The sequence below is a fragment of the Podarcis gaigeae genome (genome assembly GCF_964106915.1).
Source record: "Podarcis gaigeae genome assembly, chromosome: W".
Classification (NCBI taxonomy): Eukaryota; Metazoa; Chordata; class Lepidosauria; order Squamata; family Lacertidae; genus Podarcis; species Podarcis gaigeae.
Window position 1 is genome coordinate 14,225,459 of NC_139695.1, and position 26,164 is coordinate 14,251,622.

At 44.2% G+C, this 26,164-nt stretch overlaps 1 protein-coding gene across 3 annotated transcripts; it reads right to left on the reverse strand.

Moving 5' to 3' along the window:
* Window positions 1-956: 956 nt before the first annotated feature.
* Window positions 957-25,133, reverse strand: LOC310835971 (high mobility group protein B3). Of its 3 annotated transcripts, none has more exons than XM_083720940.1 (5): window positions 25,022-25,133; window positions 20,695-20,853; window positions 17,803-17,942; window positions 16,201-16,375; window positions 957-2,024 (listed from the first exon to the last, which is right to left on the reverse strand). In XM_083720940.1, the coding sequence occupies exons 2-5, from the start codon at window positions 20,842-20,844 to the stop codon at window positions 1,998-2,000; spliced, it is 492 nt and encodes a 163-aa protein (XP_083577066.1). In that variant the 5' UTR covers window positions 20,845-20,853; window positions 25,022-25,133; the 3' UTR covers window positions 957-1,997. The 3 variants fall into 3 exon arrangements, with proteins under 3 accessions (XP_083577066.1, XP_083577064.1, XP_083577065.1); XM_083720938.1 differs by lacking the exon at window positions 957-2,024 and adding an exon at window positions 5,530-6,724; XM_083720939.1 differs by lacking the exon at window positions 957-2,024 and adding an exon at window positions 5,530-6,724 and having other exon boundaries at window positions 20,695-20,849; window positions 25,018-25,119.
* Window positions 25,134-26,164: the final 1,031 nt, after the last annotated feature.

Consider the following 26,164-nt stretch of genomic DNA (forward strand, 5'->3'; position numbering starts at 1 on the left):
AAAAATATTTCAGCCATCAACTTCTGACCTCCTTGGTGTGGGTTCTTTGTTTCCTTATTACTTGCCTCTGTTTTCAATAAACTTAGCCTCTATTAAATCTTATTTGTGTTATTTTTACCTTATGTAATTCCAAGAGTTATTCAAAGCATTCTAAAGTTTTTATGTGGGTACAATGTTCTTTTAAATATTGCCTATAAATTTCCAATTCCCTTTGGGTTGCTCAATCCCTGGTCTTTTCTGTCATATTTGCTAGTTCCATTATTCAAGCAGTTTTACTTGCCACTCCTCTTCTACTTTTTTGTTAAATAATTTTTATTAGTTTTCAATTACAAAAATCCAATATATGCCATGTTGTATCAATACCAGATTACCCCACACATTTCTCATTAACATTAAAAAAATAACCAAAAAGAAAACATTTTTACACCCCCCCCCCAAATCCCCAGACTTCCCTCCACCCCCTCTTCTGGTTCTTTAAATAAACCAAATCATCTTACATTCCAGATCCCTTTACCCAATTTTCCAACTACTAAACAAACTTGTGCTATACTGCACAGATATTTTAAACATTCAAACCGCTTTCTACATTACACATCTATGCTTACGGACGATTTCCGCTTTTAAAAATATCCTTATTGTTACTTTTTGCAAGTGTTTAATCCGTGTCTGATGATGTCCCGATTTATTTACAACCACTGCCCCCTTAATAAAAACCATTTCCCAGACTGTTACCCATTCTTTTTTCTTACTTTGGCATATTTAAATCTCCTCTGGAAGAGGCTTCCCATTAGGACAATTCCCAATTTCAGCCCTCCTTCCTTCCAAATTTCTCTGTCTCCATGGTTGTGATTTCACCAAAAAATTTCTATTTCCTGTCTGTACTCATATTTAAAGCTCCTCAAGAATGTCAAGGATTAACAAGCAGCTCTCTTCACACAGAAGGCTGGACACTCTGACAGTTTTATAGTCTTAGTTTTATTATTATTTACACAAGAACACCACCACACTCGTAATCAATCCTCACTGGAGCTAGATGTTGGCATGATTAGCCTCTTTTTACGACCCCAGCATAAAGAGCTCCACCCTTTTCCTGCTTTGCGACATGCGTCACATTTCCCCCTTATTCTCCCTAAACAACCTGCATGAGGGGACTCATAAACAGTAACATTGCTAGAACTTTAACTCCTGCCCTTCTTCTGCTTGCTTGTTTTCACTGACAGTGTTTCTCTCCCCCCCTTCCTCCCCCTCGCTTTCATTTTCTCTCTCTGCAGCTGTCTCTCCCTCCTGCTCAGAATTTTCATCTTGGCTCATGTCAGGGAAGGCAGGAGGCTCCCTGACAAAGAAGCTGCTACCAGTTAGGACAATTTCCAATTTTAGCTCCTCTTGTCTTAACATTGGTGATTTTACCAATACTTCCTCAAATGTTTTCTGTGTATGCTGCCCTTCAAATCCCCCTGCTCTTTCCTTTCGGTTTTTCTTCATAACAATTAGCCTTTCCACCTTTACAAACTTTCCCTCCTGTCTTTGCCCAAGAGTCTCCCCTGTGTCTATTCTCATTTCTGGTTCTTCCGCTGTGTTGTTATATTGATCCAATCTGGTACTGATGGTCTCAGATACCTTAGCCATAGTTTCCATAAATTCTCTTCTCCATTGGTACAAGAATGCCACAATTTCAGCATCTGAGTTCATCTCTGGCTGCCCTGCCCATCCTTCCAATGTTTTCAGAGCAGCCAGATTCCTCTATCAGACCTGATTAAGTCCAAGGCTATTCAGTAGAGTTTCCCAGTAAACACCAGGGAGATCCAGTACTTTTCCAGAGGAAGCATATTAAAACCACTTGTCCACTTTTCCAAAATGTCTCAGAGTGGGGTACAAAGTCACTTGCAAATTGTTCCTTAAAGTCTCAGTTGTGTTTGTGGAGCCAACTTCAAGCTTCTTCCTTCTTTTATTCCTCCCAGCAGGATATCTTATAATCCTCAGCAGAGCTCTTCATATATTTAATCAAAGTCTCTTCTGCCAAGTTCCTCAACACAGTACAAAAATAAATTCCCAATTTTATAATCCAATAGTGATAATATGCAATTATGAATAGATTTCAGTTGCTAAGAACTTTCCTTTCCACAACCATAAGGGAAAGGTTTGAGAAAGTGGTGTTAGGGCTCCCTGATGCTCCCAGAAGTCTGGCACTACCTTCCCTTTTCTGTCTCTCAATACAGCATCGTAGCCACTTTTAAAATCTCCTGATACTGACAATCAGTGAAGGATGGGTTTTGGTGGCTCATCAACAGGCACTTGACCATATGTTTTTAGTAAAATAAGTTATCCTACTTGCAACTTTTCTCCATGCAATGTAATTTACCCAGAAAGTGAAGGGTGGACCTCCTGTTTTAACCCTTTGTATATCGCCAAATTCAGTCTAATTAAATCCAATCTGATTATATTTCTTTCTTCAAGCAAAACTGTAGAAGATGCAGAATTCTTCTTACCCTTTTATTTCAGCTTGAATATTTTTAGTTGTGAATCTCCTGCTGACAGCAGGCAGCTCGAGAGTCAGGTACATCTGAGAGTGCTCTCAACCGCTCCCCCCCCTTGCCCTTCGGCAGCGGTTTTTTCAGGGGGGGCGGGAGATTGGCACTCCGCTGGACCACTTGACACTCCACACACCTTTGCGGAGCTTGGGGGCGCCTTGGCACGCTCCCCTCTAACCTCTGTGGGGCTCAGGTCTGCCCGGAGATCAGACTCCTCTTTTGATGGAATTTTATCTCCTTTCCAACCCTTGGCAATCAGCATCCTTACTGACGTTGTTGCATACAAAAAGATCCTCCTTTTCTCTCTTGAGATGTCTGATGCCATAATGCCTAAGAGGAAGGCTTCAGGTTTTTTGATAAACGTTATTTCGAACAGTTTTTTTAAAATTCATTATATAAGTTGCCAAAAGCTCTTTGTTTTTTTTGCAAGCCCAGCGCATGTGGTACATTGTTCCCTCTAATTCTCTACACCTCCAGCATAAATTTGAGTTGGTTTTCTATATTTTAGCTAGTTTGCTGGGGGTGATGTACCACCTATATAGCATCTTCATAAAGGTTTCTTTTTTATAGTAAAACAAGCCATAAATTTCAGCTCCCTTCTCCATAAATTTTCCCATTCCACCATCTGTATGTTATATCCAAAGTCCATCGCCCACTTAACCATAACCGATTTTACCTCTTCTTCTATTTCCCAGTTTAGTAATAGTCTGTACATTTTGGAATGCAATTTGTCTCTATTTTTTAATAGACCTCTCTCTAATTCCGATATTTCCGTAGCAAAACCAATTTTTTATCTACCTTAAAGATGTCGTTCAATTGGTGGTATTGTAACCAGTCTGAGATGATGTCTTATATCCTCAAACTTTCTCAGTTTTAATTGATTTTGTCCTCCTCTAACAGTTCCTTATATGTTGCCCAATTCTTATTTATTTATTTTTTCTTTACTGAGAAGGCTTCAAGTGGGGATAACCACCAGGGGGTTTTCTGTTCTAATAAATTCCTATATTTATCCCATACGCCATATAATGCTTTTCTTATCACATGATTTAAAAACCCCTTGTGGACCTTCACTTTCCTGTACCACAAATAAGCATGCCACCCATATAGGTTATCAAATCCCTCAAGAGTTAATAAATCAGTATTCTGTAAATTCATCCAGTCTTTCAACCAGCAGAGACAAGCCACTTCATAGTACAATTTTAAATTCGGTAATGCAACCCCCCCTCTAATGTCAATCAGCAATTTATGTTTTATTCTAAGTTTTTTTCCTTGCCAGATAAATCTCAGTAAGTCCTTAAATTTCCCTGCTCCTCCTACCACTGGAATTGATTGGAAAAGATGTAACATCTTGGGTAGTACCATCATTTTTATTATGGATTTCCTCCCCCATAGTGAGAGGCTCAACCTATTCTATATCTCTAGATCTTTTTAAATCTCTAACCACATTTTAAAGTTGTTGTTTAGTCATGTCCGACTCTTCGTGACCCCATGGACCAGAGCATGCCAGGTTCTGTCTTCCACTGCCTCCCGCAGTTTGGTCAAACTCTTTAAACAGGTTTATATTTTTCATTGTAAACCAAATTCTGAGGTATTTTACTTTTTTGGTAATTGAGGTTTTTTGCAGCTTCTCTTTAACTTGTTCTGACATGTTCTTCACTAACACCTTAGTTTTAGTTTTGTTAAGTTTAAATCCTGCCACCTGACAAAATTCTGCAATTCTTCTTAACACTATGGGTAGGCTTTCCATTGGATTTTCTGTTGTAATTACTAAGTCGTCTGCAAATGCCTTCAATTTAAATGATTTGTTTCCCAGTACGATTCCTTTGATCTCACTGTCCTTTCTTATTTTGCTCACCAAAACTTCTAATATCAGGATGAACTGTAGTGTGGACAATGGACATCCCTGCCTTGTACCCTTTGTTATCCTAAAATTTTCTATTAGTCCGTTGTTTATAATTAGTTTGGCTCTTTGATTCTGATATATCACATTTATTCCTCTATTGAAGGTTTCACCTAGATCCATTTTCCCCATCATTTTTAAGGAAATCCCAAGATATATTATCGAATGCTTTCTCCGCATCAACAAACATTAATATTGCTTGCTTATCACTTCTCATTTCCAAATATTCCAGAATATCAATTCTCATTCTTATATTGTTCTTCATTTGTCTGCCTGGTAAAAAACCCCACTAGGTTTTCCATTTATTATGTCCTTTAATACCCTTTTTAATCTGGTTGCTAGAATGTCTGCAAATAATTTGTAACCATTGTTCAGGAGCGATATTAGTCTATAATTTTGTACCGACTTTGGGTCTAGACCTTGTTTAGGTATTAGAGTTATGAATGCTTTTTGCCAAGTTTCTGGTAGCTTCCCTTTACTTAGAACAACTTTATTTTCAGGTTGGGTGGATGATTATCATTATCCTGGAACCCCAATTTGATGTGTTACTTGCTGTGCTTTTTGGGGGGTGCTGTAAAGCATGGGGTTTGCACTGCAAAACGATGCAAAACAATTGCAAACAGCTGAAAGTCTATAATTTTTGATAATAAACCTGATTTGCAATGGGGGTTGAATAATTTTGATTGTAACTGTAATATTCTTCCTACCAGTAACTGAACTGCTGGTGGTCAAGGAGTGGGAGTACACAAGTCTGAAGCAGTTTCAACACAGGACAAAAAAGAGGCACATTTTAATATTTACAAAGCATAGAATTTGGGCTATAAAGGTACCCAACACAGCTAAAAAGAAACACCTGCTCCTTCTTAGTTACCTATCTTTCCAAACAGTGGTATACACACATTTAAGGTCACAAGTGTCCCAGTTTCAAAGGAGTAAGACTCAATCTTGCACAACATCTTTAACTCAAGTAGTCCTTTCCTAGACCATCATGCTCCTTTCTTGGGGAAGTGGAAAAGTAAAGCTTTACTAAAGTTTTAAAATGGTTCACTGGCTGGGTTGACGCTGAAATAACTTTCTGTTTTGTATTTATATATATATATATTGCTGCTGCAGGGAACCTTGTTAAAAGCAGAAAGATTTAGAATATTGTCAAGAAGTTTTAAAAATGTAATACTATTTATTTTTGCTTCAAAAACATTTCCGCATTCTAAACATACAAAAAACCCCAACATAACGTTTTTTGAAAATTTTTGTTTAACTTTTTAAATACAGGGTGTTTTTGAACTTCAATTTTCTGTGCCCTCTCTTCACATTTTAAGCTGAAAATGAAGAGATCTTCAGTTTCCATTTAAAAATTACCCCACTTAATTAAAAAAGGAAAGAAAAGTATCCATACAATTTCTCATGCCAGCTGAAATCCCCCCCCCCTTCTGCAACTAAGAATGGCAGCAGAATGCTAGTTTCACTATATACAGAAATAAAACTTTAGGCTAAATGGATGCCCACTGTACTGTAAATAGCTCTAATTTTGCAGAGTGTGCTTTGAGATACGACCCCTCTGTCCCTCTGTGGAAGAGTGTTACAACCTTCAGGGAGTTACTGCCCATCCCCCTCTGAGGCATCACCACTGAAAGCATGAACCACAAGAATCTGTCTAGTTTTTACAAACTATAGATATGTACAGTTTTATAACCCAGGATTTTCTAACCAATAACCATATAGTTAAACACCACCTTACAAATTAAAAAATAAGATGCTTGAGAAACATTTATAAATGCTTTGTTACACCAACAGGAAAAGTGCACAGAGTTGAGGAGAACACAAGAGTGTCTTGCTTCCACCTTTTTGTTTTAAAAATGCTTGGAAATATGTACAACTTTGTTACAATTTCAGAGTGCCTATGGACACTTAATATAAACCATGGTTTGGTTATATTTAGTTTTTCTTTCCTGGATTTTCCTACAGTAACTTTATTTAATTTAAGCTCCCACTGCTGGTGTGGTCAAAATTTAAATTATGTTATTAAACCTAATAAAAAGGGCAAATAAGACACCCTCTTAAATAAGAAGTGCCTGTTTATTTTCTCTTTTCCAAATGGTGTTTCCCCTACTCTATGGTATTCACATGGAGACAAGTATTATACAGTTTCTCATTCCTCCTCCTCCTCCTCGTCTTCCTCCTCCTCGTCTTCGTCATCCTCCTCCTCCTCTACCTTTTTCCGAGCTGCAACAGCCGCTTTGGCCACTGCACTCTTTGCACCATCAAACTTGCCTTTAGACTTGTAGTCTGCGACATCCTGCAAGAGCAAGAGGATGAGTTTCACTGGCCTTTGTGTTATCAACCTATCTGCCTTGTTGGGGGGGGGGCTTTCAAAATAGCCGATTTCACATGAAATAAGCTAAAGGCACTATTTCACTTATCACTATTGAACACCTTGGGGGAGGTGGGGAGATACGAAGGATTAGACTGATTTATTTTTTTTAAGCCAGTAAGGAGGGTTATTTTATTACATTGCCACTTCCTCAGTTGGAAACTGGTGGTGGTTGTTAGCAAACTGCAACTATTAACACTTGCAAAACAATGACTTAGCTACATAGAACTGTAGGTGTGATGTTACTTGAACAATGGGCCTCCAGTCTCTTGCACCCCGCAAAATTCCACTTCCCATGGAGCTGTACATAATGCAACACAGGAGGGAAGACCCACCTGCACAGCATGAGAAACCCCCTCCGATTCACACAAGCAGCTCTATGCATTAAGCAAGTGATAATCATACTCATTCTGTGCTTTTTAAAAGTAAAAATTCAGTGCCAAAGTAGCCAAAACTCTGTTCCCCCCAAAAGTAGGAGTAGCCCCTCTTGGATGTAGTTGAACTAAGAACTCCCCATCAGTCCTGAAAATGGACTGTGCTAGTTAGGGCTGATGGGAGTTGGGATCCAACAACATCTGCTGCAAGTTCCATGGGACCTGCCTCTTTCCACCAGGCCTAGGGTGGGGCCCTGACAGACTACAAAGCACTGGGGTTGCCCAACAGAGAACACTGTTTACACTGGTAAACTGCTTGTAATTGTTTTAATAATTTTAATGATTTTAAACTAGTTTTGTAAGGGCTCTTTGTGGGATGTGCCTGGGAGGAGAGGAGCAGGGGGGGTGGCAATTACAGTGGTTCAGGGGTAGGGGGAGGTATGGTGTGGGAAGAGGGGCATGTTGTGTAAGGGGCAGTTCGTGATTTTTTTTCCCATTTGGATTCCCCCCCCCTGTTTTTGTTTTTCTTATATTTTCAAAACATGTGCCTGAGAGGAGAGGAGAGGAGCGTGGAAGAGCAGGGGGAAGCCCAGTTACAGTGGTTCTGGATAGGGGGAGGTATGGTGTGGGAGGAGGGGTAGACCAGGTTAGTAGCACACGACACAGGCAGCTAGTGACTGTGCCGTGTGCCAGCCCCTCCTCCAACCTGGGGAATTGTGGTTGTCGTATCAGTCAGCCCTCAGGTCTGAGAATGCTGCTGTTGAATGCCAGGTCAGCCCAGAATAAAATCTCCCTCATCCATGATTTGATTATGGATGAGGAGGCTGATCTGGCATGTATCACTGAAACCTGGGTGGGTGAACAGGGTGGAGTTGGTCTCATCCAGCTGTGCCCACCTGGGTACTCAGTGCAGCATCAGGGCGGGAAGAGGGTGATTTGAAAGTGGGGCACATTGACATCTGTCCCCTTTCATGGTCAGATCTCCTGTTGAGATTTAGGCTGTCATCACCATTTCCCCTCCACAGAAGTGGGGGACCTATTAGGAAGGTCCGCCCTTGGAGGCTGATAGATCCAGTGGGATTCCAAATAGCTCAGGTCATTGACACGATCACCCCTGAGTATCCTCTCCCACTTTGTGTTGCCCCTTTGGCCCCCTGTAAGCCCCCATAGCTTAGAGCGAGGAAACAAGCTGGGAGACGGCTTGAATGCAAGTGGAGGAAAGATCTGAATGAATGCAACCAAACACTGGTAAGGGCTCATTATCAAGCCTACCTAGTGGCAGGGAAGGCAGCAAGGAAGGCATACTTTGCTGCCTCCATTGCATCCTCATTATGCCGTCCGGCAGAGCTATTCCAGGTAGTATGGGGCCTTTTACAGGCTGTCCCAAAGGAGGTGGTGGAACCAATGGTAGCTTGCTGTGACTTGTTTGCAAAGCATTTGGAGGATAAAATCATTTGCATCCACAAAGATCTTGACTGTTGTTATAGCAGAGGAATCTCATGGGGTGTCCAGAGCATAGAATAGTCCTGTTGTTTTGGTTGAATTTCTAATAATAAATAATAATAATAATTTATTTATACCCCGCCCATGTGGCTGGGTTTCCCCAGCTACTCTGGGCAGCTTCCAACTGAATATTAAAAACAATACAGCATCAGACATTAAAAACCTCCCTAAACAGTTGTCTTTTAAAAGTAAAATAGTTGTTTATTACCTTGACATCTGATGGGATGGCGTTCCACAGGGCCGTAACCACTACCGAGAAGGCCCTCTGCTGCTTCCCTGTAACCTCAGTTCTCGCAGTGAGGGAACTGCCAGAAGGCCCTCGGTGCTGGACCTCAGTGTCCGGGCTGGATGATGGGGGTGGAGACACTCCTTCAGGTATACAGGACCGAGGCCATTTAGGGCTTTAAAGGTCAGCGCCAACACTTTGAATTGTGCTCGGAAACGTACTGGGAGCCAATGAAGATCTTTCAGGACCGGTGTTATATGGTCTCGGCGGCCACTCCCAGTCACCAGTCTAGCTGCTGCATTCTGGATTAACTACAGTTTCCGAGTGACCTTCAAAGGTAGCCCCACGTAGAACACATTGCAGTAGTCCAAGTGGGAGATAACTAAAGCATGCACCACTCTAGCAAGACAGTCTGCGGGCAGGTAGGGTCTCAACCTGCGTACCAGATGGAGCTGGTAAACAGCTGCCCTGGACACAGAACTAACCTGCGCCTCCATGGACAGCTGTGAGTCCAAAACGACTCCCAGGCTGTGCACCTGGTCCTTCAGGGGCCCAGTTACCCTATTCAGGATCAGTGCGTCCTCCACACCAGCCCGCCCCCCCATCCCCCAAGAACAGTACTTCTGTCTTGTCAGGATTCATCCTCAATCTGTTAGCTACCATCCATCCTCCAAGCGCCTCCAGACACTCACACAGGACCTTCACCGCCTTCACTAGTTCTGATTTAAAAGAGAGGTAGAGCTGATGATCTCTCCCAGCGGCTGCATGTAGATGTGAAAAAGCATGGGGGAGAGGGCGGAACCCTGAGGCACCCCACAAGTGAGAGCCCAGGGGTCTGAACACTCATCCCCCCCCACCACTTTCTGGACACAGCCCAGGAGAAAGGAGCGGAACCACTGTATAACAGTGCCCCCAGCTCCCAGCCCCTCAAGACGGTCCAGAAGGATGTTATGGTCGATGGTATCAAAAGCAGCTGAGAGATCCAGCAGAAATAGGAAACAGCTCTCACCTTTGTCCCTAGCCCGCCGGAGATCATCGACCAGTGCGACCAAGACAGTTTCAGTCCCGTGGTGAGGTCTAAAGATGTTTTTTTAAGAAGCGGTTTAATGACCGCCTTTCAGTGGGCCTGGGAAGGCTCCCTCACAGAAGGAAGCAATCACCACCTCACAGAGCCCATCGCCCAGCCCTTCCCAGCTTACGTTTATCTGCCAGGATGGACAAGGATCAAGGAGACAGGTAGTTGGTTTCGTTCGTCCAAGCAGTCTGTCCACATCCTCGGGGGTAACAGATTGAAATTGATCCCATATAATACCAGAAAGAAATGGATGTCTCGTATACCCCAGGTAGTGTGGTTGCCGACCTTGAGCCAGACATCCTGGAGAGTGAAGTCAAATGGGCCTTAGAAAGCACTGCAAATAACAAGGCCAGTGGAAGTGATGGTATTCCAGCTGAACTATTTAAAATTTTAAAAGATGATGCTGTTAAGGTGCTACACTCAATATGCCAGCAAGTTTGGAAAACACAGCAGTGGCCAGAAGATTGGAGAAGATCAGTCTACATCCCAATCCCAAAGAAGGGCAGTGCCAAAGAATGCTCCAACTACCGCACAATTGCACTCATTTCACACGCTAGCAAGGTTATGCTTAAAATTCTACAAGGAAGGCTCAAGCAGTATGTGGACCGAGAACTCCCAGAAGTGCAAGCTGGATTTAGAAGAGGCAGAGGAACCAGAGACCAAATTGCAAACATGCGCTGGATTATGGAGAAAGCTAGAGAGTTCCAGAAAGACATCTACTTCTGCTTCATTGACTATGCAAAAGCCTTTGACTGTGTCGACCACGGCAAACTATGGCAAGTTCTTAAAGAAATGGGAGTGCCAGATCACCTCATCTGTCTCCTGAGAAATCTCTATGTGGGACAAGAAGCTACAGTTAGAACTGGATATGGAACAACTGATTGGTTCAAAATTGGGAAAGGAGTACGACAAGGCTGTATTTTGTCTCCCTGCTTATTCATCATGCGAAAGGTTGGGCTGGATGAATCCCAAACCAGAATTAAGATTGCCGGAAGAAATATCAACAACCTCAGATATGCAGATGACACAACCTTGATGGCAGAAAGTGAGGAGGAATTAAAGAACCTTTTAATGAGGGTGAAAGAGGGGAGCGCAAAATATGGTCTGAAGCTCAACATAAAAAAAACGAAGAACATGGCCACTGGTCCCATCACCTCCTGGCAAATAGAAGGGGAAGAAATGGAGGCAGTGAGAGAGTTTACTTTCTTGGGCTCCATGATCACTGCAGATGGTGACAGCAGCCACAAAATTAAAAGACGCCTGCTCCTTGGGAGAAAGGCGATGGCAAACCTAGACAACATCTTAAAAAGCAGAGATATCACCTTGCCAACAAAGGTCCGTATTGTAAAAGCCATGGTTTTCCCAGTAGTGTTGTATGGAAGTGAGAGCTGGACCATAAAGAAGGCTGATCGCCGAAGAATTGATGCTTTTGAATTATGGTGCTGGAGGAGACTCTTGAGAGTCCCATGGACTGCAAGAAGATCAAACGTATCCGTTCTTAAGGAAATCAGCCCTGAGTGCTCACTGGAAGGACAGATCGTGAAGCTGAGGCTTCAATACTTTGGCCACCTCATGAGAAGACTCCATTGAAAAGACCCTGATGTTGGGAAAGATTGAGGGCACAAGAAGGGGACGACAGAGGATGAGATGGTTAGACAGTGTTCTCGAAGCTACAAACATGAGCCTGACCAAACTGCGGGAGGCAGCGGAAGACAGGAGTGCCTGGCGTGCTCTGGTCCATGGGGTCACGAAGAGTCGGACATGACTAAACGACTAAACAACAACAACAATATGACTAGACAGGACTCTAGCACTCTCCCGCCCTGGCCCTGCTCCCACAGTGGAGTCTACCTCCTTCCGAATCTGAGCAACTTTATCTGCAAAAAACTTTGCAAAAGCATTGCATGAGATCTTGGGGTCCCTACCCGGCCCCGATGATGAAGGTGGCTCTGATAGATTGCGAACCACCTGAAAGAGTCTCCTCCTGCTGTTTTCTGCAGATGCAATAGAGGCGGCAAAGAAGGTCCTCTTCGCTGTCGCCATCGCCACTTGGTAGGCTTGACGTTGAGCTCTAACCTGTGTTTGGTCCAATTCAGAGTGAGTTTTCCGCCACCGGCGTTCTAGCCATCTCAGCGATTGTTTCATCACCATCAGCTCCAGGGAAACCATGGGGCTGTCCAGGCTCCATGCAATCGGAGAGGATGCTTCGGAGCCATGGTATTGGTAAGCCTCGAGGATGTGGGCAAGGTGCTTTGATAGGTCAGGGCAACCACTTGTGCTCCAAACCCTTGCCCCTCTTGCTGATATAAACCAGCAGGGAGGGAACAGCTGCCTGGGCCAGGGAGGTAATCAATGCCTCTTTGCGAGATGGGGTGGTCCCTGCCTGTTTGAAGGAGGCAGTGATAAAACCACTCCTTAAGAAACCTTCCATGGACTTAGAAAATCTAACTAACTACCAGCCAGTTGCTAATCTCCTTTTCCTGAGCAAGGTTCTGGAGCGGGTGGTTGTGTACCAGATCCAGGCACTGTTGGAAGACACTGGTTTTGTAGATCCATTTCAACCAGGGTTTAGGCCCAGAAACTGCTTGGATCGCCCTTTATGATGAGCTGTGTCATGAGAGAGATGGGGAAAGGTGCCCCTGTTAATTCTCCTTGACCTATTGATGGCTTTCAATATTATCAACCATGGTATCCTTCTGCAGAGGCTGTCTGAGTTAGGGGTGGGTGGTACTGCTATGCAGTGGTTCCAGTCCTGCTCGGATAGTCATTCCCAGGGGGTGTTGCTTGGGGAGTGCTTTTCAGTCCTGTGGAGCCTTCAATGTGGGGTTCTGCAGGGCTCGATCCAATCCCCTATGCTGTTCAACATCTACATGAAACCGCTGGGTAGGGTTATTCGGAGGTTTGGAGTACATTGTCAGCTGTATGCTGATGATACTCTGCCCTACTTCTCCTTTACATCTGCAAGTGAGGCAGTGGAAGTGCTGGACCGTGGTCTTGCCTTGATAATGGACTGGATGAGAACCAACAAACTGAAACTCAATCCAGCTAAGACTGAGGCACTGTTGGTGGGTGGTTCCCTAGACCAGATTTGGGGGGGGGGGGTGTCGCCTGCTCTTGATGAGGTTTCACTTCCTCTGAAGGAGCAGGTTCGTAGCTTGGGGGTACTCCTGGATGCTTCGCTGTCACTTGAGGCTCAGGTGGTCTCAGTGGCATAGAGTGCCTTCCATCAGCTTCAGCTGGTGGCCCAGCTATGACCCTATCAGGACAGGGATAGCCCATGTACTGTTGTCTATGCTGTTAACCTTGAGGTTAATGACTGCAATGCGTTATATGTAGGGCTGCCTCTGAAGACTGTTCGGAAACTCCAGCTAGTGCAGAATTCAGTGGCCAGGTTGCTCACCGGGGCAAAACGGTTTGAGCATATTACACCAATCCTGACCCGATTGCACTGGCTACCAATTAGTCTCTGGGCCCAATTCAAAGTGCTGGTTTTGACCTATGAAGCCTTAAACAGCTCAGGACCCCAGTACCTTAAGGACTGCCTCTTTCCATATGAACCTACCCAGACCCTGAGGTCATCTTCTGATGCCCTCCTTAGTGTCCATCCTCCTCGAGAGGTCCGGAGGGTGGCAACACGAGAGCGGGGCCTTCTCTGCTGTGGCTACCCGTCTCTGGAATGCTCTCCTCAGGGAGTTTTGCTTGGTGCCTTCATTATACGGCAGGCAAAAACATTCTTCTTTAACTAGGTCTTTGGCTGATTCACACCCAATGCCCTTTTAAAATGTGTTTGGGGTGGTGTTATTGGGTTGTTTTTGTTTATGTGTGTGTGTGTGTGTGTGTGTGTGTGTGTTTATATTGTGATCTTATCCTGTGAACCACCCTGAGACCTGCAGGTATAGGGTGGTATAAAAAATTGATAAATGATAATAATCATCATCATCATCATCATCATCTGTGTGGCCACAGGTTTCTCATTCCTACCATACAGGCTTACACAAGGTAAGGAAAGTTGCATGCTCTCCAGCCCTAATAGTTAGGGAAAAGAGCAAAGGGGTCCTGGAACTCTCAACCCCATAACATCTTCACCCTTTGCCCCTTTGCTTACAGAAGGCACCGCCAACTTTCAAACTTGAGTTTAGCATAAGCGCCACAGAAACAATTTCCTGTGGAGCTTAGTTCCTGGTATGTTTCCCAACCCACTTCAACATGCTGGTGCTAACTGGGTTACTTTAAGACCGTCGCTTTACCCATATGGCCTTGCCTATACACTGAGATCTGCTTTGGCGGTCTTGCTTTGACAGGCAAGGTACACACAAGAGGTGGCCCCTTCCAATTAACCTATGCTTGTTTATACACTTGTGTGATTTCAAACACCTCTCCTGTAGTAATTTTTACACCTAACTGATGTGCCTAAATAATCTTATATCATTCCTCCTATACATGGACGTATGCTACTTTTAAAGGTTTGTCCCTAAAAAGCCCTTTATAGTTTTTTGGGAAATGAGATTAGTTTGTGAGATAAGAACTCTGTATTATCAGTTCCACCCCATCCCCCCAATCTATACCAGCAGAACTGGTTTCAAATTATTTGTACCCTGCTCAGTAGTCTCCCACTGAATTGGCTTTCCAAGTGCAATTCAAGATGGTGTTATTACCCATAGGGCTCTCTCACGTGAATCTGCCCATCCTCCAAGTTTGGGTTTTACATATCTCTTGCATGCACCATTGGCTTCTGAAGTAAGGCATCCCATATGTGGAATTCCCTGCCACAAGAGGCAAGGTTATCTTTCTCATTTATTTGTGTTTGTCCAGCAATTGAAAACATTCCTTTTAAAAACAAACTTTTGATTATGTGCTGATGTTTAAATGTATTGATTTACAACAAATGCTAGTACTTGTATCTTTTACTGCTATTTTTAGTTTTGATAATTTGCATTTTAAAGATGGAAGCACTGCAATCTGTATGCTTGCTTTTATATTTGTAAGCTGCTATGAGCAACTCCTTTGTTGCTGTAGTATATATTTTTTTAAATTAAAATATTATGCCATAGGATACAGCCCAGCTACCTCTCTAGAATTTCTTTGTATTTCAGGACAGACAAAAGGAAGCACTTCTTCACACTGCATAGTTAAACTAGGGAATTCACTCCACAAGAGGCAGTGATACCAGCCAAGATGGATGGATTTAAAAGAGTCTTATCCTTCATGATTTTGTCTAATCCTATGTATGTCTACAAGCTATGGTGGCTATGTTCTACTTCCACTGCAGGAGGCAGTGGAGACCAGCTATTGGGAATCATAGGTGGAGAGAGTTCTGTTGCGCTCAGGTTCTGCTTGTGGGCTTCTTATTTGTATCTGGTTGGACCACAGGATGCTGGACTAGATGCACATTTGGCCTGATCCAACAGGGCTTTTCTTACATTCTTAGTTCAAATTATGAGCTTTTTATGCCTTTTAGCAGAGCCCATCACTGCTAATTTGCAATGGCTGATGCCAGAGGAGAGAGAGAGAAAAAGAAGTTGCATCTTTACAACATAAAAACACATAAATTAATACAATATTCCTGCTTGGGCTGGCTTCTGAGACAGGGACAAGTTTGGAAATGGCAGGAAAGCTTTACATATTTCAGTACCGAGAGTGTTACAGTATTTTGTTTCAGTTATCTGCTCTGAAACTCTGGGATGAGGTGGGATAATACACTTCCGATCTAGCAAAAGGAAGGTATGCCAAGGTTTCCTCCAGTGACATAAAGACAGCAAGATAAACATGCCATATCTTGTCAGTGTTAATAGTTAAAAGGCCTTGGAGTCAGCTGAAATCCCTTTAAGTAAATTGTTAAGCACAGTTTCCTGATAAACATGCACTCACCAATGTTACTGGAATTTGTTTCCAGTGAAGGAACTATCAGTAGGCTTGGAATGCCCTCTTAGCTGGGAAGTACTCCACTGATTTGGAAACACCACATGTGTTAGCACAGTTTACATTTAAAGCAGGTTTCACCAACCTGGTGCACCCTCCAAATGCTGTCAGAACTCCCAACTCCCATCAGCCAGCTGCGCTAGCTAGTGCTGATGGGAACTGGTAGTCCAACAAAAGATCTGGAAAGTGCACCAGGTTAAAAAAAGTCTGCTTTAAAGTGTCTGTCATGAGACTGATGTTTCATTTTTGGAGCAAATGTAAGCAAGAATTTGCAGCATATGGACAGAAGCCACCTGAGCCTTACCTTCTCATACTTCTCCTTCAGTTTCGCAGCCTTGTTGTTGTAAGGCTGTTTCTCCCCATCACTGAGGTTGTTCCACATTTCACCCAATTTCTTTGCCACGTCTCCAATGGAGATGCCAGGATTAGTGGATTTGATATTGGGACGGAATTCTGAACAGAACAGGAAGAATCCAGACCTTGTGAAGGATGGGAGGGAGAAGACAAACTGCAATTGAGAGCTGGCATGGTGGCCAGGGGTTTATTACCTATACTACAAGCAAACTAGTTTTTAACAATAAACAATAGTTATTTGGTTCAGATGCCACACTACAGTTTAGTGTTACATGCACAAGTCTTGGACTTGAATGCTCTCCTGGCGTGGCCACCAGACCACTGGAAGCTCCAAACCACAGTTTATCTGGGCTCAGACATAACAAGACACTGCTGTTAGAAGCAAAAGCTTTCAAGATTTCAACTATCTCCTCCTTGCATGCCATACCAGCAGAGAAGTGGGGAGTTAATGAGAATGAGGCTTGTACAAATAGTACTAAAACAGCTTTCTCCAGCCTGGTGCACTCCAAATGTTGCTGGACTACAACTCCCATCATTCCTGACTACCAGTCACATGGGGTGGGGCTGATAGGAGTTACAGCCCAGCAACCTTTGGTTGGCACCAAGTTGGGGAAGGCTGCCAGCTAAACCATTTTAACATTGCATTCAAATGAGCTCAGTGTGAAGGTAGCACTAGGGATTCAAATTTTTCCAGTGTTACAGATCCAAGGACTCTCGGTGGGGGATAGAGTGGCAGAAAACCACAACAGTTTGACTGATGTGAAACCAGTTAGAAAATATAACCTAGGCATGAGCTAGTAATTCCCCAATTTAAATTCAACTCAAAACTCATTGGGGGACCTTGGCAAGCCACTAGCCCTCAGCATCAGCACCCCCACCTCCAAGCTGTCTTATGAAGATACTTTCAGTTCAACATCTGGCTCATCTTCCAGGACAGCTGTAAGCATTAATGTTATGTGAAACACCAAACACGCCAGAGTGCTATTAAATAAATAACAGAATTAGGAGATCAGGGTCATTAAGTGAAGACAAATTTCAAGCTTCTTTCTCCCACCTCCAGGATACTCACAGAAGTGGCAAATGGTGCCACTCTCAATCAACTACTCAGTGCCAAGATTTAGGTGATCAGGTAGCCTTCAAAAGCATTAACTTTTTTTTATTAACAGTTGTACTGCTATCTTGAAAACAATCAAGTCTTTCCAACAGTTTGTTAATAGGTTAACTCTCACCCAATGCAGCAGACTGAGACTCTGAAGAGGTTTGTTTAAAAGTGCTTTCTTCAGTTGTTTAGCATGCAGAAGGTCCCGGGTTCAATTCTTAGCATCTCTAAGTAGGTCTGGGAAAGACACCTGCCTGAAACCTGGAAAGCCACTGCCAGTCAGAATACAATACTAACCTAGATGGGGCAATGGTCTGATTTGGTTTAAGGCAACTTCTCACTGTCAGATCTACTTCTTTCTTACTTACTTTGTTTAAATGCAGACTTGCAATGTTCCACCTAACAAATATGCGAATAAGTTTATGTACACAATTATGTAGGGAAGTTACTTACGGTGGCCGTTTGGGGGCATTGGGATCCTTCTTCTTCTTACCACCCTTTGCTGGTCCATAATCCTTCATTTCTCTCTCATACCGTACTTTATCAGCTTTAGCCATTTCATCAAATTTACCCTTCTCTTTGTTTGACATGGTCTGAAAGGCAAACAGTTACTCATGCACCTTCCCAAAAAGAGTACACAAGCCACAAACTAAGGCAGGAGGAAAGGACCATAGCTGAAGAGGTAGAAAAAATGCTTTGCAGGCAAAAAGTCCCAAATAAAATTATTTTTGAAGAGACAGACTTCTACCAGAGACCTTGTGGAGATGCTGCCTGCCCAAGTAGGCAACACCAGACCTATGTTCCAAAAATACAGCTGAGTTGCTCTCAACCATCTGAAATAGAACCAAGCACTCCCTGTCAAAGCCCAAGTCTGTAAGGCCATTCGTTCACCCTTGCATGCTTTAGTTCCAAGGGAAACAGACTCAAAATTAAGACCAGATACAGTGGCTTGTATCTTCCGTCTTCTGTATGTTACTCCCAAGCTTCCCAGATAAAGATAAAAGCAAATTTTAAGAGCATATTCTTGACAGATCAACTATAGCTATACCTGGACACGGTGTTAGAAACTGAGATAGAAAAGCTAGGAGCCAAATGGCCCCTGGAACATGGGTTACAGGCGCAAAAACAGAATGGCCAGTTGCCACCCCCCCCCCAATTAGCAGCACCTTCTATTTATTTTTTCAAACACATGAACTGATTCACAATTCATATCAGTGATACATTGTTAATATCACACTTTAATAGCAATTCTTTATTGGAAACCACAAACATAGGTCAACTCCTGCAATAGCAGCAAAAACCATAAGTCATTTGAATAATTAATATGTTCAAATACCAGTCTCTCTCTGTGTGTATATGTGATGTGTTATGTAAAGTACTGCACTACATTTGAACTAACATGCTTTGGGTGGGGAGGAGAGGCAAAGCAGCACATGGAAGGCAGCAGCCAGTGATCTAACAGCAATCTCATAATCTCATAGAAACTTACGAGCTCGAAGGGACCCAAGGGTCATCTAGTCCAACCCCCTGCAATGCAGGAATATCAGCTAAAGCATCCATGCCAGATGGTCATCCAACCTCTGCTTAAAAACCTCCAAGGAAGGGGTGGGCAGGGAAGGCAAGGTGAGGCGAGGCATACTTGACAGAGATGATGTAAGGATTAAAAGAATACATACTTGTAGTATCTGAACACTTGGAACACAATGCAAAAACTTATTACTGTTACTATATTTAATTTTTAATTGTTGTTTTAACTCTTAACTGTTGCATTGTTTGAATGTGCTTGCTTTACTCTATTTTTTATACGTGGATGCTTATTTTAATGTTTCAATGGAATTATTTTATTGTGCACATTTATTACATGCATATATATTATTTCGTAATTGGTTTTATACTTCTAAGCTACATAGAGGCCAACTTTGACAATTAAGCAGCATATAAATTATTACTACTATTATTACTGAACTTGAAAGAAATTTGAGAGAGAAAATGAAACAAATGTGCAACTACTAGATTATTTGGAGAGGGACTGTGAGAAGAGGAGGAAGGGGGAGTAGAAATATAGTTCTATGAGCAGTTCCTCCTAAATAATGGGGTTGGGGGAACAGATGATGTCTCAAATCTCTCCAAAGCAGCCTTCCAGCCTTACTTAAACATGAAAGGAACTTGCCAGCCTCTCTCTCTCCCTCCAACTCCCAAAGCAAAGCTCATTTTGCTTTAAAAAACACACACCCATACACACCCCTTCTCTTCTGACAAAAGGGGGGTGGCAAAGTGGGGTGGGGGAGTCAACTGCCTGGAGAAGAAGGAAGAAGCAGAGAGAAACCAATCCACCCCTTCTCCGAAAACGGTGCCCCTTTAAAAGAGGAGCAAAAGACTGCTGGCTTAAACACAAGCAGCTCTGGATTGGAGGTGTGGGGGTGGGCTGAAAAACCAGCTGCTTCAGCCTGAGGAACCAGCGCGGAGGAGGGGCTGTGTTTTTGCTATGACAGACCACTTGCTTTTCAGCTTATGCAAATAGTACCACAATGGAGTAAGATTTATTCTTCCTGCAGAGTGTCTTAAGCTCAACAACCTGATCACAGGTTTTCAGCTTTTGTGCTCCCTCTTACGGACATTGCCCTCACTGGAGACTTTAGTCACAATGGTTGTGACAGGAAATCTAAACTTGGTCACAAGGTAGGACTATTGAGTCTCAAAAAGCGCCTATTCTGTTTGAACCCTGCCTGTGCAAATACGGCTGTTCTAGACAAAGCAGCATGGGTAGGCAACATGATGCCCACCAAATGCTTAGGACTCCAATTCCCATCATCTTCAGGTGCCATGTTGGCTACTCAGAGATCCTGCATCCTCTACTTTAGGTGTGGGGAACCTGTGTCCCTGCAGATGTTGTTGGACTCAAACTCCCATCGGCTCCAATCAGCATGGCCAAGGTCCATAGAGGGTCATGGCTTCCCTGAAGTAGATGATGCAGAATTCATCTTCCTAAGAACTTTCTTTTTTTTTTAAAAAAAAGAAAGTTTGTAGTCCCTATGATTCCAACAAATGCTTTAAAGTGTGCTGGCAATGCCCAGTGAATTCTCAGATGCTAAAAGGGACATAAGCTGGGTTTTAGACTCCTTCATTGATCTGTAACTCCTTGACTTGGGCTGCAAATCTCTATTCAGTAATTTGAGATAATGGCAATAAGCTTAAATGGCAGAGGGGGACAGTAATTAACAGAATTAAGGACAGTTGATTTTGTTTTAAAGTTGAAAGTGTGTTCATGCAGTGAACACATAGCTTTCTCTCACTAGGCCATTGTCTTTATAGCAAGTGTGAGGAATTGGGTCTGGGAGACAATACCTTCCACCTCTCTGAGCACTTCTTTGAGAACTCTGCAAAGTTGACAGGAACTTCTGGATTCTTCTTCTTGTGTTCTTCACGGCAGGTCTGAACAAAGAAGGCATAAGCAGACATCTTCCCCTTTGGCTTTTTCGGGTCACCTTTAGCCATTTTTACTCTCTGGAAAGGTATTTTAAAAGATCACCACTTACCATTCCAACAAGCAATTTATGCTGTGTACACTAGGCAACCAAACTTATAGTCAGGCTACCCTTCGGTAGACTGACTTTCGCATACATCTTAAGATCTTATCAGCCAAAACCAGATAATTTCTGTCCACTGGGAAGTTGGGTTTTTTTCTTGAGCTGACATGGACATTGTGCAAGTTCTCTACTGCCACAGCCAGTGGCAAAGGAAGGAGAACCGGCACCCAGGGTGACAAACCTCCCACCATGCGCGTGCGCCGTACGTACTGCGTATGAGCGTGCGCCACTACGCAACGCGCATGTGTGTGCCGCTACGTAACGTGCATGCGCCATACGTACCCCGGCGGGATCCTCTGCTCGTGGCTGCAGTGACGGCGGAGGGATTGTTGGGCGGTATCCCACCGCCGCCCATATGGCACGTATATGCGTGGTATGTAAGCGGCGCAGATACCGCTGCCATCCATACAGCACTCGAGCGCTGCTGTTCATGCAAGGTACGTATGGCGCATGCGCCACTGGGCGGTTTGCCAACAGCGCTGCTCGAGTGCTATACGAACGGCGGTGGAGGGTGCAGCCACGAGTGGAGGATACTCCGCACGTGGCGGCGGTGGCACGATGGCGGTGGCTAGCACCACCGTGCCCGAAGGGGTGCGAGCCCCCTGTGGGGTGCCTTTTTGTCACCCCCGCTCAGAGACGGCACCTGGGGTGGATCGCCCCCGCCCCCTTCCTCCGCCACTGTCCACAGCATTATTGCATAGTTTTTCACTTGACTGAGCTTATTTGCTTACATTTGATGGTCAAGGGCTGTAGCTCAGTACTAGAGCATCTGTTGTACATGCAGAAGGTCCCAGAGTCAGTCCCCAGTGGCATCTCCAGGTATGGCTGGGGAGAGACTTCCTCTCTGAAACCCTGAAGAGCCTGTGCCAGTCAGTGTAGACTATACTGAGCTAGATGGACCAATGGGTTTGACTCAGTAAAAAGCAGTTTTCTATGTTCCAGTGTCAAGCACATGCTTGAACCAGCCCATAATACTAGAGGGAGGTTTTCAACCTTTTTGAGTTCAAGGCTCCCTTGACCAACTACATTCTTTCTGCTGCTCCCCTGTGGTGAAACATACTCTGGGCCTCAGAATCCCAGTTATGTTACCCCTTTCCTGCACAGCTGGCAGCCCCTCACCCCTTTTCAATCACCCTCCCTTGTGGAGTGTTCCCTCAGCCTCCTCTCCTTTCCCCTCTTTGAAAGTCCTCCGGGCAGCAGCTGCCATCTCCCCGGTCTCTGAGCACCTCCCCCCCAACCCAAAGAGAGGTGCCTCTTCATGATGCCCCACAGGGGCCTGGGAAGAGGATGCTCCCAGCCTTGATGGCCTGGCAGAGACTGGCCAAGGGTGAACATGAGGCCAGTGCCTTACCTTGGGAGGCAGCAGTGGCAACAGCGGGCACCGCCAAGCCTGCATGGTGAAAAGGCTCCCTTTCCACACCAGACACTCAGCTCCTAGGCAGGCATTGCACACAGCAAGCAAAAGAAAGGCCAGTGTGGCACCTGCCTGCCCAGTCTCCCACTTGTCCGTCCATTTCCAGCAGCAAGGGCTGGTGGACTGGCTGGCTGGGCTCCCTCACCCACTTACTTCCTTACTCTGAGGCCACCTCAGCTCCTGGCAACCAGAGGCACCATTCGCCTTGTAGGCTGCTGCAACAAACAGTCGTGCAAGCCTTTGGGAGGCAGAGACACAAGATGGCATCAGAGGTAAGGAAACTATCATTCAAGGCACCCCAGAGTGCCACGGCACATTGGTTGAAAACTGTACTAGAGTATTAAAGGGTTAACTAATACACATAGTTGTGACTTGTAGTCTTTGGCTAGCCTTCAATAGGAAAACTCTCCTACTTCTTCAAGACTTAAAAAATGCATTTCATGTCAGAGTATCTGTCATGCATCTCATATGGACACCTTTTACTTCAGCATTATAAGACCAGGTCTCTGAAATTAAACATATTTAAACCAAAGAGTTTATTGAATAAAAGCATGACTTATAAGACTGATGTTACTCCACCAAGGGATCTATAGTTTTGATGTCAGAGTGGTCACTATTTATTAATTTTAATGCCCAGAACAGCTGCTAACTTTTCAGATATGAAAGCATCTTTCCCACCTCATCTCCTGAAAAAGCAAGTATTTATGAGGTTAAAAGCAGGGGTGGGAAATTTGCTCATGATGTTTTTTTAAATGTATTTAAATGAACATTGGTAATAAATATCATTAAAAGTTTAAATTAATTTTGTTATTGATTTCTTCCTCTCCAGGAAAAAAGATCAACAACCACTTTTCTTAAAAATCACACCTAATCCTCACATTTCCCTTTCTTCTAATCAATAATCCTATTTCAATAGGATTCAATAGGCGTGACGGGGTGTGTGTGGCAGGGATCTTCTTCCTTTTTCACCTTACTACATTGGAGCAATTTGTTTTTTAAAAGCCCTTTTACTGCCTTCACAAATACAGCTGGGATATGCCCGGGGTCGCTATATACTTGCTGGAGTGACTCCGAGAAGCTGAGTGAAAAGGCGGGGTGGGGGAGAACTGACGGGTCACTAAAGACACCAATAATTCATCTTCCATTTTGTGTAATGCTTACTCATGAAAGAAAGTGCCCCGCAAATAAGCCCTTCGGCTCGCCTTTGGCCATAAGGGTCAAAGTTGGCTGGAGCTGGGGCAAGCTGTGGGGTTCTTTGCCCTTGCTATATAGTTTTGATGCTTTGCTAAGGCAGGGATATGGAGAGAAGGGTCCCCCCCCCCCCGCCCATAGCCAGCCAGCTCCATACGCTAAAATGGCTTCTCTACAAGGCACCGAGACTGGTATCCCTAACAAAGCCACCGGCACCCGTCTGCTCGGATGAAAACTGCAGGAAAGGAAGCCGAAACACCCGGGCTCCCGAAAACCAACCAGCCCCGTAGAAAAAGCTGTCCTCTTCCCTATGAGGCGGGGTCCGGGAAATGGTGGGGGCAGCTTTGAAGCAGTCTCCCACCCCCATTTCCCTGTTCAGCTCAATAGTCTGTAACAAAGACTGCCTGTCATGAAGCCATTACAAACCCTGGCTAACGCGCCGAAGGAGGAAAACTGCAAGAAAGCCGAATCCGGCCCCCAACCACCCCACCACGGGCGTGAACTGATAGAAAGGAGGGGTGGGGGTCTTTGCACCCCCCATTTCCCCCCGCGTCGCTCCTGTTTCCCGCCTCTCTGTTGCCTTTACGTTTTTCTTCCTTTAGTCGTACCACTAAAACGCCAGCCATATTAACACACACAAGACCTCAGCTCAAGCATATGGCAAAGGGCGGGGGAGAGGGGCGGTTCAGGGCTTAGTGGCGGTCACAAGGGGACGAGGGACACATTTATGTAGAGGGTAAATAAAAATATTGAGGAAACGAAAGGCTTGGGGCGGATCAGAAGGCGAGGAGAAGACATGGTGGGGAAGAAAGAGGGATGCGAGGGAGAAAAGAGGCGGGGTGTTTATGTCCTGGATGCGCAGAGATTATCCTTTTCAGATTCTAACGCGGCAGCCATTACTAACGCAGAATAAACACCAGGCACCAGAACAGCCCACTGTCCCCAAGAAGGCGAGACAAGGTGAGAGGCAACACACGTGGAGAAGCGGAGATGGGGCTGACATGACAGTTAAGCGGGAGGTCCCCCGCCCATGCGGGAAAGTTAATGTACCAGCCACATTCTACTGTAGCAGCAGAAAACCCATGTGTGTGGACTTACTAATTTTCCCTGCAGAATAAGAGACACCCCTAAATGATAATGGCTGTATGTGTGTGTTTTTAAGCGCCTATCTGGGCGTCGTCGCCCACGCACCCCTAATCAGAAATATAAAAATAAGCCTAGCTCCATTTACACCAGGATCCGGGACAAGTCTCGATTTCCCACGCCTACTTAAGAGGAAGGTTTGGGAAAGCCAAGTTAAAGTTGATCGGAATACATATATACAGACAAAAATTAAAAACTGAGAAACTTCTTTAAGCAAAAGGATCCCCCCCCCCCCAAAAAAGAACAATTAAAACTGTTTTTCTTTAAAGGGGGGCATTTAAAAGGGCGAGCAGAACAGCCGCCCCAAAAACAGTTGCAAAGTGCTCCAGAAACCTACCTGTATTGTTCGCTTTAACCTAGGCGATAAGCAAGGAAAGTGAGCAAGGCGCACGCAGAGGACTCAGCGCTAGTAGCTGCGGCTCAGCCTCGCGTTGGCTGCCTACGAGAGCGGCCTGATTGGCTGTAGGGCTCTGCCGTTTAAAACAACCTCCTCGCCCTGCCACTGGCCTAAAGACTTATGAATATTAAGCATAGCCCCACGCCTATTTGGTTAGAAGTGGTTAAGTCATTCATTCACAATAACACCCTCTAGCAAAAAAAGGAGCACACAAACGCACAAACCACTTTGGAGAAAGAAAGAAGGGGGAGAGGAGATTGTGGAGTTACAAGCTTGGTGGATCCGAGATACTGTGGATATAGTGTATCTTGATTGCAGTAAGCAGGACACCCACCTGTCACCATCCTCTGTCTGCCTCTGTCTAGCAGATTCAGAATGACATGTCTCAACAATAGATGTTTTAAATTACTCTCTTTTGACCCCAAGTGCTCAGAAAAATCTGTCAAAATCTTCAGTAATTTGAAAACTAGGATATTAGATTAAAAAAATTAACACTTTCATGCGGTTAACGAATATATTTTACAAAACTACAAAGAACACACCTTTTTCATATTATTTTAAAAGAATCTAAACTAAAACAAGTTTCTTTGGATTTGCTGAAAACCTTTTCAGCACTTCCTTCTCAAATTCCTCCTTTTTCCAATTCTGTTTTTCTGTGCACACACAATAAGCATAGCCTATTGAGACGCTCCCCTGTCATCTCAACCTTAATCAGGTATTTACTCTCTGCAAGGCATGGGCATAGCCAGGATTCATGTTGGGGGTAGCAGGATCACTGTTGGGGATGGGCAGAACCCCCTCCCCAACATGATTGGTCAGTTAGTTAAGTACCGTATGTTTATTTACTTGATTTATTTATTTACTTGAGGCATGGGCATATTCCCCCTCCCCCAACTTGGATATGCCCATGCCTCAAGGTACTGAATGACCGTTCTACGGTACAAGTGATGCGTGGCTGAGCAAGAGAGATGAGCAGAGCCTTTCTTGTGGTAGGTTAAAAGATTTCTGCCTCTTTTACTAGGTCTGCTATGTTCAGCTTTTTTAACTGCTCTTTGCTGAGTTTCTTCTCCTTCCACATGCTGT

What these genes read in the sequence shown, in the direction of transcription:
- LOC310835971 (XM_083720938.1), bottom strand. Translation starts at nt 20,844, where the DNA reads ATGGCTAAAGGTGACCCGAAAAAGCCAAAGGGGAAGATGTCTGCTTAT. An exon ending in AATGCCCCCAAACGGCCACC is followed by an intron (nt 16,376 to 17,802) that starts GTAAGTAACTTC and finishes ATCCTTCACAAG; the next exon opens with GTCTGGATTCTTCCTGTTCT. An exon ending in TGAAGGAGAAGTATGAGAAG is followed by an intron (nt 6,725 to 16,200) that starts GTAAGGCTCAGG and finishes TTGCTCTTGCAG; the next exon opens with GATGTCGCAGACTACAAGTC.